Genomic DNA, 16,984 nt, shown 5'->3' on the forward strand with positions numbered 1-16,984 from the left:
AAATTCCTGGAACTCTTGAAGTTGTTACCTTGGCAGAAGTATACAAGGCTGCGTAGTCTCCCGCAGTGCGCGCTTGAGTGTTCGCATATGGTGCTGTATTGTCCGCTGGCCGACCGCCGGAAGGTATGCGCGTGCCATCCACAGTCATGTTGCCAGGGAATCCTCGTTTCTTCTTCCCTCTCACGATTTGTGTACCAGACACCAGATCATGAGTATCCAAAATTTCCTTGAGTATCGATGCAGGAATGGCAGAATAAGCCACTCCAATAAACTAAACTTGTCAGCTTTTATCTGTCAAGGTGCAAGAGACGACCAGACCATTTCTTCCGTCTCTTTGTCTCGGCAACGAGTGATATCCCGACCACAACGCTGCAGGACTTGGGGCCTGGGCTCTAGCAGGTGCAAAGGAAAGCCGAGGTTGTCAAGTGCCGTGCAGAACAGAGGGGGTTTCTACTATAGCTAACAAGCCAGTAGCTGCCTGACACGAATGAACACAAGACCAACCGGACCGGAGCGGAGTCGGAGCGGAGCAAGGTCCGCGAGCGGAGTGAAATCCGGTTGAAGGACAAGAGAAGAGAGAAGAGTTTTCGGAGTCGTTCCGCACAGAGGAGGAGTGCAAGTAACGTTTATAATCAAGCTAAAGTACCGTAGCTACTTTAGCTGCTTAAATACTACAAGTAAGTAGAAAGGGAAGACCATAAGTAAGTACAAGGTACGGAGTGCATATGGAAAGTAACAAGCATAAGGACATACGGAGATATAAGTAACAAGGCGAAAGACATACAGAGTACAAGGTCGCCGGAGCGACCGGATCGGATCGGGCCGGAACCCGGCGGACCGTGACCGGTCCGCGGGCCGCGGCACATGACGGATGCACGGATATGACAGTATCCCCCTCTTAGGCACGAGGCCTGCGAGAGCCCAGAAGATTCGATGGAAACCCTGCGGAAGTTTAAAATTAAATGGCTGCAGGGCCGCAGCTTGGCGCAGCAAAGGAATTGGCGGAAACGGAGGCGATGATCAAAAGTTTGTCGGAGAGTGCCGGATTCGTGGTATATAAGGCCGTGGGATTTCGTGATGGCGGACCCAAACTCTCTCCTCTCTACCACCACCACCATGTCGTTGCGCGCCATCCGTAAATACTCCGTTGCGGAGCGTACGGAGGAATAACTAACCGTTTTGTAGCCTGTTATCGCTGCGTCAAGAAGGAGCTGGAGTGCGTGGACCAGCCGGTGACGAAAACCAACGCGTCGTCGTGCGTTGAATGCGTGGACGCCAAGGCCGCCTGCGACTGGCCCGGAAAGCCTCCGAAGGCCAAAAGGGTCGTAAGACCAAAAGGGTGCGTGAAGCAGCCAACGGAGTGAATCCGAAACTGACCTTCGACTTAGCGAAGCTGGCCTATCAAAAGAGCATCGCGAGTTGCTCGAGCGGAGCCGCTCCGAGCTCAAAGCGAGCCAGGAGAAGACGGAGATGCTCACCCAACTGGCGAACGAGCAGGGGCAGCATCTCATTACGCTGTCGAAGGCGCTCCACGAGCTGAGAGCGAGGGTGACCCGTGGAGACATTGGGTCGGAGTCGCCGGAGCCGGAAGGACAGGAGGGCGAAGGGAGTGGGCTGAGGGAGGAGTCGCCAGAGGCGGAAAGTCCTCAGGCCGCCAACGAGCGCGCCTATAAGGAGGAGCTCCGCCGTCTGGTTGACGAGATGGAGGCAGACGCGGCGAGGGAGAGGGCGCGAAAGCGTCAGCGGGCGGAGACTCCGGTCGTCGAGTCGAGCGACGACGACGAGGTCGAGCAACCGGTGCGCCAACGCCGGAGGATCTTCCGCAAGGGCTCTGGCCCGCGCGCAAATCCTGCGTCGTTGTTCGACGACGAGTTGCCGTCGTTCATCGACGACGAGGCGGAGGAGTCCGTGGATGGGGGCTCGAAGGAGTCGTCGGAGGAGGAGGAGGAGGAGTCCGAAGTGGACAAAAAGGCAAGGGGAAGCAGCGAGCGGAAAGCTCACCGGAGAAGGTCCGGGCCCGTCGTGCCCCTGCGACGATCGCGGTGCCCAACTGGGTGCCACCAGTCATCCGGATCCCCGATCCGCTCGACATCGCCGAGTCACGGCGGCTTTCGGAGTGGGAACGGGCGGAACGGAAGCGCGAGAAGAGGCGTAAGCAAACCGCCAGGAAGAACGAGCGCCGACGGGAGAACAAGAAGAAGGGAAAGGAGCAGGAGAAGGCTCAGGAGAAGAAGACCGGGCCTAGCAAGAAGAAGTAGGTAGCAGAACGGCCAATTGTAGATAGAAAAATGGCCTTTGTATATAGAATAGAATCCGCAATGAGTCCGAAACGAGTGTGAGTGAGCGAGTAAGCAAAGAACCGGAGGGAATCCGAAAAGGCTAGTAGTCCGGCCCAGGCTTGTCCGGGTGTTGGCGGTGGAAGCTGTCGATAAGCTCTTGAGCTTCTAAGTCGTCAGCGCCAACCCACGTATACTGCTCGTCAGTATCTTCGTAGCCCAACCACTCCACGTAGTACCGGAGCTGAACCCGGTAGCGACGGTCAATTTTAGAGTCAACCACAGCTTTTACCTCGAAGTGTTGTTCACCATCGACTTCAACCGCAGCCGGAGGCTCGTCCGTACGAGTCGGGAACGGATTGGGATAGTGCTTTTCGAGTTGAGAGACGTGAAAGACCGGATGGACTCCGCGAAGCTTTTGAGGCAAGCGGAGCGTATAGGAAGCGGAGGAGGGTTTGGCGATGATCTCGTAAGGTCCAAGGTACTGCTCAGAGAATTTGGCGGTAGGGCGTGTGGTAGAAATATGTTCAGCGCTAACGTAGACACTTTCACCAACCTCGAAGATCGGATCCGGAGTGCGCTTGCCGTCTGCCGTCTCTTTGTACCGCTCCTGAGCGGAGGAGATCTGTTTTCGAAGAAACTCGTGAAGGGATTCCAAGTCAACGACGTAGTCCTTGGCGTAAACATTAGCCACATCTCGTTCAGGATGAATGGTAAGAGATGGATTGTAGCCTTTGTTAGCGAAGAACGGAGAGACTCCGGTTGACGCGTTAGGTGCGTTGTTGTAGGCGAACTCGGCAAGCGGAAGCAGGCGGTCCCAGTCGTCTTGCTGATACGAGACGTACATGCGGATGAATTGTTCGAGCGTTTGGTTAGCGCGCTCAACCTGTCCGTTAGCTGACGGATGCCAACCCGAAGTGTAGTGTAGCTCCATGTTGAGTAACTCGCCTAATGACCGGAAGAAAGCGGACACGAATTCCGATCCACGGTCAGAGGACACATGGGAAGGGACTCCGTGTTTAGAGAAGACGTGAATAAGGAAGAAGTGGGCTAGATCTTTTGAGTTGACGTGTTTGTCGCAAGGAATGAAGATAGCCTGTTTGGAGGCACGATCAACAATGACTAGAATAGAGTCAAACTCGCCAGATTTTGGTAAGCCCTCGATGAAATCCATCGAAATAGAATGCCAAGGTCGTTCCGGCACCGGAAGGGGTTTAAGTAACCCAAACGGTTTATGTCGAGGCTTCTTGTTGCGTTTACAGAGAACGCAAGATTGCACATAGTCACGGACGAAGGTCCGCAACTCCGGCCAGGTATAGTCGCGTCGTACGAGTTCGAGAGTGCGATTTTGCCCGAAATGGCCAGAAAGAATATGGTCGTGTTTATGTTGAAGGACACGTACCCGCAATGCATCGGAGCCGGAGCCGGTTCCGACCAAAGGGACATAGATACGGTCATCAAGTCGTAGAAGACCTGAATCGTCAACAGACCAGCGCGAAGAAGAACCTGACTTTGCAGCCTTTAGACCAGCGGAAGCAGCGGAGTCGTCCGGAAGAGCTGCGAGGATGTCTGTGTGCAGCTTCTCAGTATCCATTACGACCGTTGCTCGGAGGACAACATCCTCGAGATACGATGCGCGTAGAGACGTTGTGAGTTGTTCAGTAGCGAAAATTGGGCGCAAATTTTGCGGATTAACCTTACGGTAATCATTATCCCCCTCTTTAGGGTAGACGTCCCATCGTCTAGTTAACGCATCGGGTTTTCCGCCCAGACGGCCCGGACGGAAGCGGATTACCATGTTAAAATGGCAAAGGTACTCGGACCAGCGGACCTGACGACGAGTAAGAATCTTGGTAGTAGAGAAGTACTCAAGATTCTTGTGATCGGTTACGACATCGATCGGAAGCGGAGCGCCCTCCAGATAGTGGCGCCAGATAGTGAAGGCATCGAAGATGGCCAACAACTCTTTGTCGTGCACGTCGTAGTTGAGTTCGGCTGGACCAAGGGTTCGGCTGCGGAAGGCAACCGGATGAATGTCGCCGTCATCCCCGTTGATAGAGAGGATAGAGGCGATGGCATAGTCGGAGGCGTCCGTTTCGACAGTAATTTGCCGACCAGGCACCCAATGGTGAAGTATTGGGGACTGTTTAAAGGCATTCTTAAGCGTATTAAACGCCGCCTCGCAGTCCTCCGACCAGTTCCACTTGGTATTGGCTCGTGTGAGACGAGTCAACGGAACGGTAGTGTCGGAGTAGTAAGGAATGAAACGCCGATAGAAATTACAGAACCCAAGAAAAGACTGTACGTCTTTGACCTTGCGTGGCACAGGCCAGTCGACGATAGCCGCAACTTTCTCCGGAGACATCCGGAAACCATCAGGTGAAAGGATATAGCCCAAGTACTCACAAGACTCCACACTGAACTCGCACTTAGATAGTTTGCAATAAAGTCCAGCGTCGCGTAAGCGTCGGAGTACCTCCCGTACATGTTTGCGGTGCTCGGAGGGGTTGTCCGAATAGATTAGTATGTCGTCAAGGTAAACAATGACGCACACATCCAACATATCCGCGAAGAGGCTATTGACGAAGCGTTGAAAAGCCGAAGGCGCGTTCATGAGGCCTTCAGGAACAACCCTCCATTCGTAAGAACCATACCGTGAGCGAAACGCTGTTTTCCACTCGTCACCCTCCGCTATGCGGAGCAAGTGGTAAGCGTGACGCAAGTCCAGCTTCGTATAGATCCTAGCTCGACCCGGAGCGTCAAGGAGATCGGAAATGAGCGGAAGCGGATAGCGGTCGCGTTTAGTGATACGATTGAGACCACGGTAGTCGACACAAAGTCGAAGAGAGCCGTCCTTCTTCTTAGCGAATAGGATCGGAGCACCATGAGAGGATTTAGACGGATAAATGAAGCCCGCCTTGAGATTCTTGTCGATGAAGTCGCGTAAGGCTTCGAGCTCGGCTTGAGAGATAGAGTAAAGGTGTCCGATAGGCGGAACAGCTCCGTCCTCAGTCTCGATGTGCAAGTCGAACTCTCTATGCGGTGGCAGATTATAAGCTTCAGTCTCTGAAAAGACTTCAGCGTAGTCATGGTATTCGGAAGGGAGTCCGTCAGGCGGGCCAGATGCAGAAGCCGCATTACCACGGACCGTCGGAACGGTGGTCCGTAAGGTATACTGAACGGTACCTTCTTGACGAATAGCTGCCGAATAAGCCGCAGCTGAGACAAGAGAGATGTGAGGGGCCGAAAAGGGTGAAGTGCCTTGACTAGAGGCCGAATCCATAGAAGGATCAGACTCCATAGAAGGAAGCAAGACAGGAGGAGGCGACAAGGGAGTGTTCAGAGGCGACGAAGGGGCCGGAACGGTGTCCGCCGGAGTGTCGTCCGTAGAGGATGGTTTCTGAACCAAGACAGGCGTAGTCGCCAGTGGTGTCGACACAGGATCACTAGGAGTAGTGGAACGGAAAGAGATACTGCCTGCGGACCAGTCAATCAACGGATTGAAGCGGTGCAGCCAGTTGTATCCAAGAACCAGTTGACTAGGAGGATCAAGACGAGTGACATAGAAGTCCAAGATTTGAATGTCGCCAGAAGGGAAAAGAATCGGTAGCCGGACTTGGCTCCGAATGATAGAACTAGAGCCGTCGAGATATCGGAGCTTAACGGGCGCGATCGAGTAAGGCACAAAACCATATATTTTACACGCCTGAGCAGATATAAAACAGTGAGAGGAGCCAGAGTCGATGAGTGTCCGTAAGCGGGAGTTGAATCCCGCGGCAAGTGAAGAGAGTACAGAAATATGCGTGGTTGAATACGCTTCGGGTCCGGATAGCGACTCCGAAAGAGGTCCGAGGGCGTCCACAGCAGAGAATAAGTCGAGATTAAGAGCGTTAGGGGAAAGAGAGGAAGCGTTGAGAAAAGCCTCGGGCCAAGTAGGGGCACTGCCAGAGTCAACGCAACCCTGATGGAGTGCAGAGGCATCAGGGCTGCTGTCTATTTTTTTGACTCGGCAGCGTCGGAGGCAGGAGCAGCCTCCGTGGTCGAAGCTTTGGCCTGAGCATTGGCCGGACGCTTCTTGCAATTGTCAGCCGTATGACCCTTACCTCCACAATAGAGGCAAAGGCCCTCTTTGATCCGTCGTTCCTTCTCCGCAGCATTGAGATGGCCACCCTTCAAAAGGTGAGAGAAAGTCGAAGTCTTACCCCCGGAGTTGTTTCCGTTACCGGACCCGGAGCCAGAGGCGCGATTATTGCCCCCGTTCGACTTGTTGTTGCCGTTGTTGTTGCCTTTGGAGTTGGAGTTGGACGAACCAGAAGTTCCAGTCGATGAAGAACTGGATCCCGAAGACGACGAGTTGTTAGACCCGCCAGACTTCTTCCCACCACCCTTCTGGTTACCGCCACCGGAGCCAGACCCTCCGGAATCCTTGAGATTATTCTCGCGGATTATCTCCTCCTTGCGTCGCCAATAGCGAGTGTCGATTTTGACTGCCGCAAGGCGCACGCCGACCAGTGTGTTCGCGTAGTCGACGCGAGAAAGCTCGTCCTTGATGCGTCGAGGGAGACCTTCGTAGAATTGGGATCGGAGGGCTTCCGGACCCCAGAATGTGTGAGACGCAAGTCGAGTAAACTCGATCACATAGGTCGTAATCTTGTCCTCGCTCTTCATCCTCAAGATGCGGAGTGATGCCTCCGCGTCACCAACCGGATCAGCCGGACCGAACGTAGTCTGAAGCTCTGATAGGAAGAGCTCCAAATTTCCGTCCCAGTACGGAACGGAGTCCGGATCGTCGCTGAACAGTTGGGGTTCAAACCACGACAAGGCATTACCTCGAAGATAAGAGAGGATGTAGACAATCTTCTCCGAGTCCGTAGTGAACTCAGAGGGACGTTCAGCAAAATGCAAATAGCACTGAGTGAGGAAAGGACGAAGCTTTAAAGGGTCAGAGCCTTCGAAAGGCTCTGGATTACGGAGATTGGACTTTCCGTTTCGAGACGTTTTGAGGGAGAATTGTTGAGCCGTGGCCTGATTTTGCGACATAGTGTTAATCGCAGCAGCCAGAGCAGCCAGACCAGAAACGATGCTAGCTGCCATTCTCTCTCCATCAGTAGGTCCCCTAGGTGCCGGAGGGGCACCCGGGCCACCAGGACCACCAGGCGGGTTACCTCCCGGAGGACCTCCGCCTCCAGGACCACCGCCGCCAGGACCACCAGGACCGCCGGGTCCGCCGGGGCCACCTCCTGGGCCACCGCCGCCACCCGGACCGCCAGGTCCATCAGAACCATCAGGACCATTAGGGTCTTCTGGACCCCCAGGACCACCGGGACCCTCACCAAGCGGGCTATTACGACCGCCAGGGGAGCCAGGGCCATCTCCACCATTATCTGGCCCACCAGGATTAGCAGAACCAGAACCAGTACCATGTTGTTCCTCTGTTTCAACAGGGGGAGGAACAATTTCACCTTGTTGCTCTACTTCCTCATCGATTTGGGTGAACCGGGTGTGATCCGGTATCGCAGCGGCCAATTCGGCCGGAATGGTTCCGCGCAAGCCAGTTACATCAGCATTAAATTGCCGAATAGGATTGTTGATTGGGAGAGGCGGAACAGGCGGATCCAAATAAGTCGATGGGTGAGGAGCGGAGCGTCGTCCGAAGTTTGGTTCTAAGGACTGACGTGCCGAAGGGCGCAAAGTGACGTATGAAGCGCCTTGAGGCAAAGGAGAAGGTGAGACTGGATGTTGCATGGGAGCGTGAAGAGCAGGGGGTGTGTTGTAAAGATTCCCAGGGGGAAACGAAGAAAACAGAGCAGAATTTCGCCGATCAGCATGAACTCGTAGGTTTAGGCCCTCGTAGAAGTTAACCGGAGGAGCCGGAGGAGACGACTGTTGAGGCCATCCCGGACGAGTCGGAAATCGACGAGGATCGTTGGGGGTGAGAAACGTTGTTGGGAATTGTCGTAAGACATGAGGAAAAGCCAGACAGATGAGCTTGATTATACTGTCAAGTGCCGTGCAGAACAGAGGGGGTTTCTACTATAGCTAACAAGCCAGTAGCTGCCTGACACGAATGAACACAAGACCAACCGGACCGGAGCGGAGTCGGAGCGGAGCAAGGTCCGCGAGCGGAGTGAAATCCGGTTGAAGGACAAGAGAAGAGAGAAGAGTTTTCGGAGTCGTTCCGCACAGAGGAGGAGTGCAAGTAACGTTTATAATCAAGCTAAAGTACCGTAGCTACTTTAGCTGCTTAAATACTACAAGTAAGTAGAAAGGGAAGACCATAAGTAAGTACAAGGTACGGAGTGCATATGGAAAGTAACAAGCATAAGGACATACGGAGATATAAGTAACAAGGCGAAAGACATACAGAGTACAAGGTCGCCGGAGCGACCGGATCGGATCGGGCCGGAACCCGGCGGACCGTGACCGGTCCGCGGGCCGCGGCACATGACGGATGCACGGATATGACAGAGGTCTACAACATTGCAGGTTTTCAAAGGGTATTTCTTCGAACTATCAGCATTTCCACATCAGAGTCCTGTGGATAGTACGCACTGAGGAGCGGGACCGAGGTAGATCTGTTGGGTCCTCTACATCCACCAACCCGATGTCTAACATTTTCTCCACGAGATTCGCTGCTACCCGAGAGAAATACTCATCTCGAAGGCAGCGTTCCCGATTTGGTCGTCGCCAACACAAGGAACAACCCCCTCCTGTTCTGTCCCTCAGAGACCTGAAATCAGCGAAAGCTGGAGCAGCAGCTTCACACGGACGAAAGATCTGGGCGTTGAGGCCTTTTTTCTGCAGGCGGTAAAGGATATCTAAGCGCAAGATTTGCTCTAATTTCGGGTGAAATGTGGCCTTGTACAGGTTCGCAAGGTTCCTGAGTTGTGGTATTTGAGTCGTAGTCCGATATATGTCAGACACCTTCCATCCTGGTTCGATCTAGGTAAATTCAGAGACGTGGTGCAAAAATCAGGCCTTGGACATACAAGGAAACCTAGGCTAGTTAAAGTTGGACCCAGCCATTCTGTCCAATCACGTTGGAAATTACTCTCCGATACCAGGAAGAAAACCGCCATAGGATTGGACACCCAGGGCAGGGCATTGGGATGATCGCTCAGACAGCGCAACATATTAAACCCATCCACTGGGGTGAATTTGACTATCGGAACTTGGACAGGAGGGTATTCTGGCTCGGGGTCATATTGTGGATCAAAACTGAGCAGATTATGAAGAAGTAGGTTGATCAGGCTTCGCCAAGCGTGGTCGCGGAAGCTATTTTCGACGCTGGGATGGACGGATTCGATAAGATTGCCGGGCCTTGCGAATTCATGAAGGGCAAGAAGAAGGTGTGAAGTCTGGGAGGAGTGTGAGAACGTATCGCAGATAAAGAGATGCCGCCATACTTTGAGATGAGGTAGCCACAAGAGACTACGTTGTTTCGTGCGGGAGACGGTTCGCAAGGCAATCACTAGCTTCACCAGTTCCGAGTCACTCCGAGCTACCTGGAAAGTAGGTTAATACTCCATAAGAGGTTCTAGTGGAAAATCTGACGTGTGTCTCCTTATCGCTGGCGGGTCGAATGAAATTGGACAAGATCTCCAATCCGTTCTGGCAGAAAGCCAGAATATCGGCCGGAGAGCTTGGCAAGTGTTCCACTATTTTTGGGCGCTTCGCGGGCCGAGGTTGAGAGTCCTCACGAATCACGGTTCTCGTCTCCAACTCCTCCAGATCCGTGAGATCCGAAAGCGTACCGTGCATATCGACTAGTGGAAATTCAGGTATGTTGTAGGCCGCATCCTGCGACATGTCGAGAACCATCTGCACCAGGCGACGCCGATGTTGCAGAAGCTGAGATAAGAGCTCGCCATCGGACGCGGACCCAAGGCAGCGCGTCGCCATAAAATGTCAACCATACACGTTTTTCGCAAACAATATCACGGAATCTGTGGCCGGTTCAGGTAAAGTCCAAGCCATAGACTCTCTAATCCAGCTAGCCAACGCAGAGTTCTGTATAGGATGTCAACCCTCACGAGAAGGGCTTCCAAACAAACAGACTGACCCAATTTTCAGGCAAGAGCTTGGCCACGGCTGAAGGACGGATCCCAGCCGTGGAAGAGAAAGCAGCGGGCAAGGGCTCCAGAGAGGCTAACGTTTTGTCCAGCTGCCAGGGCCGAAGCCTAACTTCCCACATCTGGTCTTCCATATCACAACTGTGTGCCAACAAAACCAGACAACCAATAAGGAAGTCCCCAGATCGAGTGCAGATGTGGTTTGTCTGTGACACCAGAGTGGAAAGGGAAGGCCAGAGAAGGGGAGAAGAAAAAAGTGTGCGGCTGCGTGGGTGGCGTCGTGGCAACGACAGTCCTGAGAATTCCTTGGCCAGTACTATGATGGAAACCGTAAACTAGGGTAAAGGACCACTAGAAAGGTTTTTGGCACCCGTAACCCGTAACGATTTTCCGCCTTTTTCCGCCGTGTTTCTCCCTCACCGATTTGCCTCGGAGATGGATAGCACACATATCCTAGTGGTACAACGGGGCTAAAGGCTTGGATGCCAGGCTCAAATTTTTTGATGGATCTGCCAAACTCGGTTGTACCAGACCCTCTAAGTAATTGTCATTTCCTGGTTCACTACTCCTAATTTTTATGCACCCGAAGAAGGTAATTCATCTCCTCTTTGCAATGCATCTCCTCCGAGGCAAATCGACTCGAAAATGAGGGAGGAGAACCGGAAAAACTGTTACGGGTGCCAATACACTACATATAACAACCTGGAACGTTACGCTAGCTTGCAAAGATCTAGAAGGAGTTAGGATCAAGAACTCTGAAGAAGGCTCCACTATCCTCAGCGAGTCTCTTCGCGACATTTGTAATGATTTCGGCCAACTCGTCGGTAAATCCGTCAGAGAGCGTGTCCTATCGGCTTCTTCGAGGACGAGAACCTCGAGTGTAGTTGGAGCGAAAGAGGGAGAGTTGCGGATATGGTCAGTAAGTCGCCTATGAGTTCCAATCGCTACGTCTGGTCGATTCCGCAACGTAACTTCCTGAGACCTGGCCGATACCACCTGGCGCTCTGGGTCAGTAATTAGACGACAAGATTGCCTTCAAACCTACCGACAACGAGGCAGAATGGATGTCTGTATGGGTAGCTAGTTCTCTGCTGGCTTCGACTCACTGTTGGGCCAACTCTCGGGTTAGTACAAGAACGAGACCACGCGTAGCAAGAGCTCTTGCGCCTTTTTGACGATATAGTAGAAGTCGTTCAATCATGGGAATAATGAAAGCCACAGTCTTGCCAGAGCTTGTAGCTGGCCACCTCCAACAATATATTTCCCTAATAGCACGACAGGAATGGTGGCAGCTTGAATCGGTATTGGTTTAGTGTTGGTCAGCGCTTTGGCCGCGAAAGGCTCATGGAAAGAAATGACGAGGGTTCTTGCGTTGTCTTCCTCTCTTTTTTCGGCCTGAGTTTCTTCTTGTGACTCGTCTTCATCATCCTCTCCTTGGTCACTTGGGCCATCCTCGTCTGAGGGTAATCAGGGTTACTCTCTTCATCAGAGGTTGCTAGTGGATCGCTCTCTTCCTCCTCATTTCCTCTTGTAGTTCGCTGCCTTTCGAATCCGACTGCGAGACTCATCTTCATCCCTCTTCCTCTTTACACCCTGCTTTCGTCGAGCAATGAAGTCCTCATCCGATATAGGCTCTGGTTTCCGTCCCTCCTTCACTAGGTCAACTAACCTAGCAGCATCTCCAATATCCACATAGGTGTCCCCCGAGAGATCCAACACGAAGTCAGGAGCAAGGTCGGCATCGTCTTTACTTTTTGTGGTTGGTCCACCGTCTTTAACATAACATGCGAGTCGATGGTCAAAATGTAGTCGTCCATTCCTGGTCTGGCGATTTGGCTTTGATATGTTCCATGATTGGATCGCCAGGAAATGTTGAATGGTTGATCCCGGCGACAAACGCTCGCAGTGCAGCGTAGTGGTTAAGACCCCGCAACTTCTGAAGTTTCTGAGCTTTCTCTTATGACCCAACTTCCGCCGCAGCCTCAACGGTGTCTGTACCCAACACTTGTTTGCATGATTCGTGAAATTTGTCGTTGAGTTGTTGTCCTTGGTTGTTGGGTTCCAACTTCCGAGCCACGCGATGGCTGCAGCCCCGAGCGGCGCAGACAAAGACATGATGGAGCTAGCCTCCACGATACTCAATAAGGATGTCGCTATTGTGAAATGCATATATAGTGCTCGTCCAACCGTGTTTGGCCTCGTCGAAGAGCAATCGATGAATGGGGTCGAGAGATTATTAGACATCAATAAGATGTTGATCAGACCTCTGTAGGCAAGCGACAAGGCTTTCATTAGGCATCCATAAGACCACGCTAAGCAACCTATAAGGCCTTCATAATCTCATTAGACCTCGATAAGCATAAGATCTTGGTAAGGCTTTAATTTGACTTCCTAATCTCATAGTCCATCCGCAAGACCCTATAAGACATCGATAAGACGGGTATAAGCAGGCTTATCATCAGCTATATAGCCTACAGGAACACAGGCCCAGAAGCAGAAGATTTGCTGTGGAAGTGCGTTCACGAATCTTGTTGCAAAACTGAGATAATCGACGGTCGCCTTCAAGTTTCCGTTACACCAAAAAGACCCCATTGTGCTTAAGCCTACTTCGACTGCGGCTGCGACTGGAACGAGGGGGAAGGCGAGAACTTGCTGGGAAGCCGCTTTAGGTCACTGGCGAATTTTCCAGAGTTGAGTTGCAATCTATGTCGCTGGAACCCGTTACAAGTTTCAGTGGTGGCTTTTGGGGTTTCTAGTTTCGGCTTCCACCGTGGGCATGGTCGCTCAACCGAGAGATAGGTTCACGTCAGAATGGATGTCCTAAAGATGGAGAACGAGTGAGGAAGATGCATAAAATGGAGACAAAGGACAAACCGTAGTGTCGTGCTTGTTTTCGATGATTTGATAGCGATTTCAGCGAGGAGTCGTCGTGCAAGTAGTGGGTTTTAGTTCGCCTTGTCTTATTTGCTGACACATGAGCACGCAGCGACTGCGTTCATGTCCGAGAGGCCAACGAGCAGCCTACACGCACGATTGGGTGGCGCAAGGGATAGTCAAGGCGGTAATTGCCCCCGAGGTGATCGTTGGTCAGCTCTTGCGCTCGCGAAAGTGGTTTGGCTGTATGGCAGAATCTATCTAATATATGGACAACGTTGCCGAGTGGGTTTTGATTGATGGCACGTGATGTCATAGGCGTTCACGCTTGTCCAATGGAAGGGAGGACCATTGGGCCACTGGTGATCATATTCGTGTCCGTAAATGAGGTTAAGGGGATGTCGAGATGAATGACGGTTCGCCCAGGAAACGTAAAGGTGGATGGAGTGGGGAACATGCATAGTACGAAAAAGCAAGCCAATGTCGAGGAGGTACTGAGGAGTAAACAGGAAAAGTGGAGGCGTTATATGGTGGAATAGAGCAAGGAAACAGGCAGGCAAAGACTCGGAAAAGGTGGGAGGTAATATCGAAAAGCAAGTCGAATGCAAAAGCGTGATTGGAGAGGGAAACCGTCGAGAGAAGAACACAAAATTAAGGGAAAGAGGAGTCAAGTCAGCAAAACGCGGAAAGCACAAGGACAGAAAGACCACGTACAAGTAACATTGCCACCACTCACGCTAGCCACCAAGTTTCCTGTGCTCCAGCTCATCTTCCTTTCCACACCCCCCATAGACGCCTCGCGAAGACTCTGATCTGGCTGTCCCAAACCCGCGCTGTAGCTGGTGCTGCTGCCGCGAAGGTTGCGGTACCGCGGTTTACGCGAGCCGTCGTTGGAAATGATTCGTCCTTGTCTTCGTCCAAGTCTGAATCCTACTGATTCGCTTGCGCATTCAGTGCCCGTTGATGAACAGCTTCGGTTTTGTCGTTCGAGAAAGGACCGCTGGAGCAGTCTTTGCGGGTTTTTTGGACCCGAGTCGGCGTAGGCTTTCCGGCAAAGACGCTCCCACCCCTTGACAAAATTGTCAACCAGAGGACGAACGTAGTGGTCGATTTCCTCGGAACTCGCTTCGTCCGGCCCCAGAATGAGCCAGAATGATGCTAATCCACATGAATTCAGGCCGACATCGAATGTCCTCGGGAACATTGATTGACGACTGCGAGGTGGCCACAAAGAACGGCTCAGTTCGGCCCGAAAGGAGAAGACGCCCACCACGCAGCTCCCACTCGATCCGCTCCCATTCCAGACGTCACCAGGACAAAAGGTTGCCGCGGAAGATAAGACGATAACCATGGGGACCAATTGGAGACCATATTTAAGCAGATAGGATTGAAGATTGAGGGTGGTGGAAAGGTCACGGTTGAGATAGGACGGGCTAAACCCGTAGAGAGAGATATCGCTAACGAGGCGAGGGTGAGTTAAGTTCTATGTATTATGCAATGTTTCTGCGTCGACCAAACCACGGAGTTCGTCTTTCACGTTCCGGCTTTCCAGAGCGAGGTCAACGCAGTTGATGGTGGTGCCCAAGCCCATCAATCTTATCCAGTGGGATGTCAGATCTGCTTGGAACGCCATTGAAAAGGAGGGTATATTGTCGTCGCGGATGACAAGGAGGGCTCGAATTAGGCATTATCACCATGCGCTTGATCGACGCACAAACCGCCAGGCCATCCACGAAGATAACAGAGAAAGCGAGTCCAAGAACCGGGAAGTCAAGCCCCGCCTGAAGATCTCCCCCAAAGTGCTGTACAATAGTGCATGGCTCGCGTCGAGGTCCATCGTGTTCCAGAAGGAGCTTGAAGTCTCAGCTGAGGCGTTCACGGCGACTGGTCGTATGTAATCTGAGTAGCTAGTTGATTTGTCAGTAATTTTGAAAGACTTTCAGAATCGTTTACTTGCAACTGAAAAATTTGGCCAAGTTGAATCTTGCTGTCGTATGTCCGATGTTGAGATCTCGCCCGAGCTGTGCCGTTGTGAGACAACTGGCAGTAACGGCGGGCTTTGACATCAGCGCCGGGTTTGAGACTAGCGAGCTGTGTGCCGTTGTAAGACAACTGACAACAGCGACTTCGAAGAAACAACCTTGGAAGTGCTGTGACATCGTCACAGCAGGGATCCATCGGCCATCAGCCGGCGTGACGCTGATCGGCGTTTGTGCTCAAATCATCTTACGACCGCCATGGCTCGGGAAGCACCCCCCAAACGTCTTACGTTGAGGGATCTCGAACCCCTCAAGCCGGTCCTTCGCGTTCACGGCGCGCCCCGCAACCCTCGAAACCCCAGCCCCGTCCTCTCACAATGGAGGAGTACGGCGAAGTTATGAATCCTGAACTCCCTTCGCACTCCTGGATTCTTGTCCCTCGAAGCCAATTGGGCCCCCAAGAAATACCACCGGTCAGTCAATATATACTTCATACGCTGCATTATTGCTAATCAGAATGTTAGCACTCCGAGTTCTATCATGGACTTGTCCGCAACCTGCCCGCAGTATATACTGTACTCAATGGCAATCGAGAATTCATGACAAAGATCCCTCGAGACTTAAAAGCTCCTTCATCCCCCGAAACGCTCGACGGAGAACTTCACCAGACAGCTTGGGTCGACCTCGAAATGCCTCATCTTCTCTCATGACTATCGTGGTGCGCGGCACCGTGCACCAGTGTTTTTTGGATACAGTCATCGCTATGAATCCGAGCACAATTTGGTGACTGCTGTCCTTAATTCACGCGACGCGTTTCTTCCGCTTCTGGCCACCATCTCATTGAGAATCCTCACTCTCGACGCCGTGGCTGCCAAATTATCCACCGCAGCTAATCCATGGCGAAATTATGCGGGCCCGTTTGGAAAAATAATAAATCCGACAGGTATTGGTTGACTGAGCGAGATTGCGGCGGCGCCACATACTTTGTACGAGAAATAGGCAGTTTTCTTACGAGACTTCACTCATCCGAGAAATTGGTCCACTACGAGAAACTTTTTTTTACCCCGAGAAACTTTGGCAGTCCGAGAAACTCTTCTCCCTGCCTCGGCAATGCAGTTACCGGCTACCGAGTCACGTGCCACTAACTGGGTCCTTTGAATTACTGTCCGTTTTGCAAGGTTTTGCACCATCTGTAGCGGACAAGGCTGCAACCGCTGAGTGCTGTCTGAACCCGGGCAAATTCACGATCACCCTTGATGGAAGCCACCCATGTGGCTTCAAAGTTCTCATGTGGCGAGTTCATGCCGACTGCAACAGAGGTGTGTTTACCAGCTCATGATGGAAATATCAAAGGCATGGTAGTGATACTGCCGCCCGAATTCGGGTCAGGATTTCACTCGCCCAAGCTTCGTGCCCGCCTCGCCTCGGGCTCTGCCGACCCAAGCCGGGTTGGGCCGAGGCTTGATCCAGCCCGGCTAGCAAAGCCGATCCATGTGGATGGTCACTGGCATTGTGGCTTTGCAAGGTTTGCATGGTTACTTTCCCTGCATGGAATCTGGATAGCCATGATTTCGCATCAGCAATGATTGTCCTTTTCCATCTGCGTCCCGCGTCAAGCGGCGCTCAGCTGCTGTTTGGCTGTTGCCTGCAGCAGAACATAACAAGCGGTGAACAGGTAGCGTCACAGTAACGCGTGACTCGGCAGCCGGTAACTGTGTTGCCGATGGTCTCTCAGAGCGAGAACGGTTTCTCGGAGCGCGAAAGTTTCTCGGGCCAGACAAAC

The 16,984-nt window shown here is 52.4% G+C and overlaps 2 protein-coding genes across 2 annotated transcripts; one reads left to right on the plus strand and one right to left on the minus strand.

Moving 5' to 3' along the window:
* Nucleotides 1-8,911: 8,911 nt before the first annotated feature.
* Nucleotides 8,912-10,178, minus strand: MIND_01145900 (uncharacterized protein; the record flags this gene model as incomplete). Its single annotated transcript, XM_037367990.1, has 5 exons — nucleotides 8,912-8,997; nucleotides 9,047-9,218; nucleotides 9,266-9,634; nucleotides 9,683-9,781; nucleotides 9,831-10,178. The coding sequence occupies 5 exons, from the start codon at nucleotides 10,176-10,178 to the stop codon at nucleotides 8,912-8,914; spliced, it is 1,074 nt and encodes a 357-aa protein (XP_037215822.1).
* Nucleotides 10,179-15,515: 5,337 nt separating this feature from the next.
* Nucleotides 15,516-15,911, plus strand: MIND_01146000 (uncharacterized protein; the record flags this gene model as incomplete). The annotated part of the gene is made up of 2 exons (XM_037367991.1): nucleotides 15,516-15,674; nucleotides 15,726-15,911. The coding sequence occupies exons 1-2, from the start codon at nucleotides 15,579-15,581 to the stop codon at nucleotides 15,909-15,911; spliced, it is 282 nt and encodes a 93-aa protein (XP_037215823.1). The 5' UTR covers nucleotides 15,516-15,578.
* Nucleotides 15,912-16,984: the final 1,073 nt, after the last annotated feature.

This window comes from Mycena indigotica (genome assembly GCF_014461135.1).
Source record: "Mycena indigotica strain 171206Taipei chromosome Unknown Mind.scaff0010, whole genome shotgun sequence".
NCBI lineage: Eukaryota > Fungi > Basidiomycota > Agaricomycetes > Agaricales > Mycenaceae > Mycena > Mycena indigotica.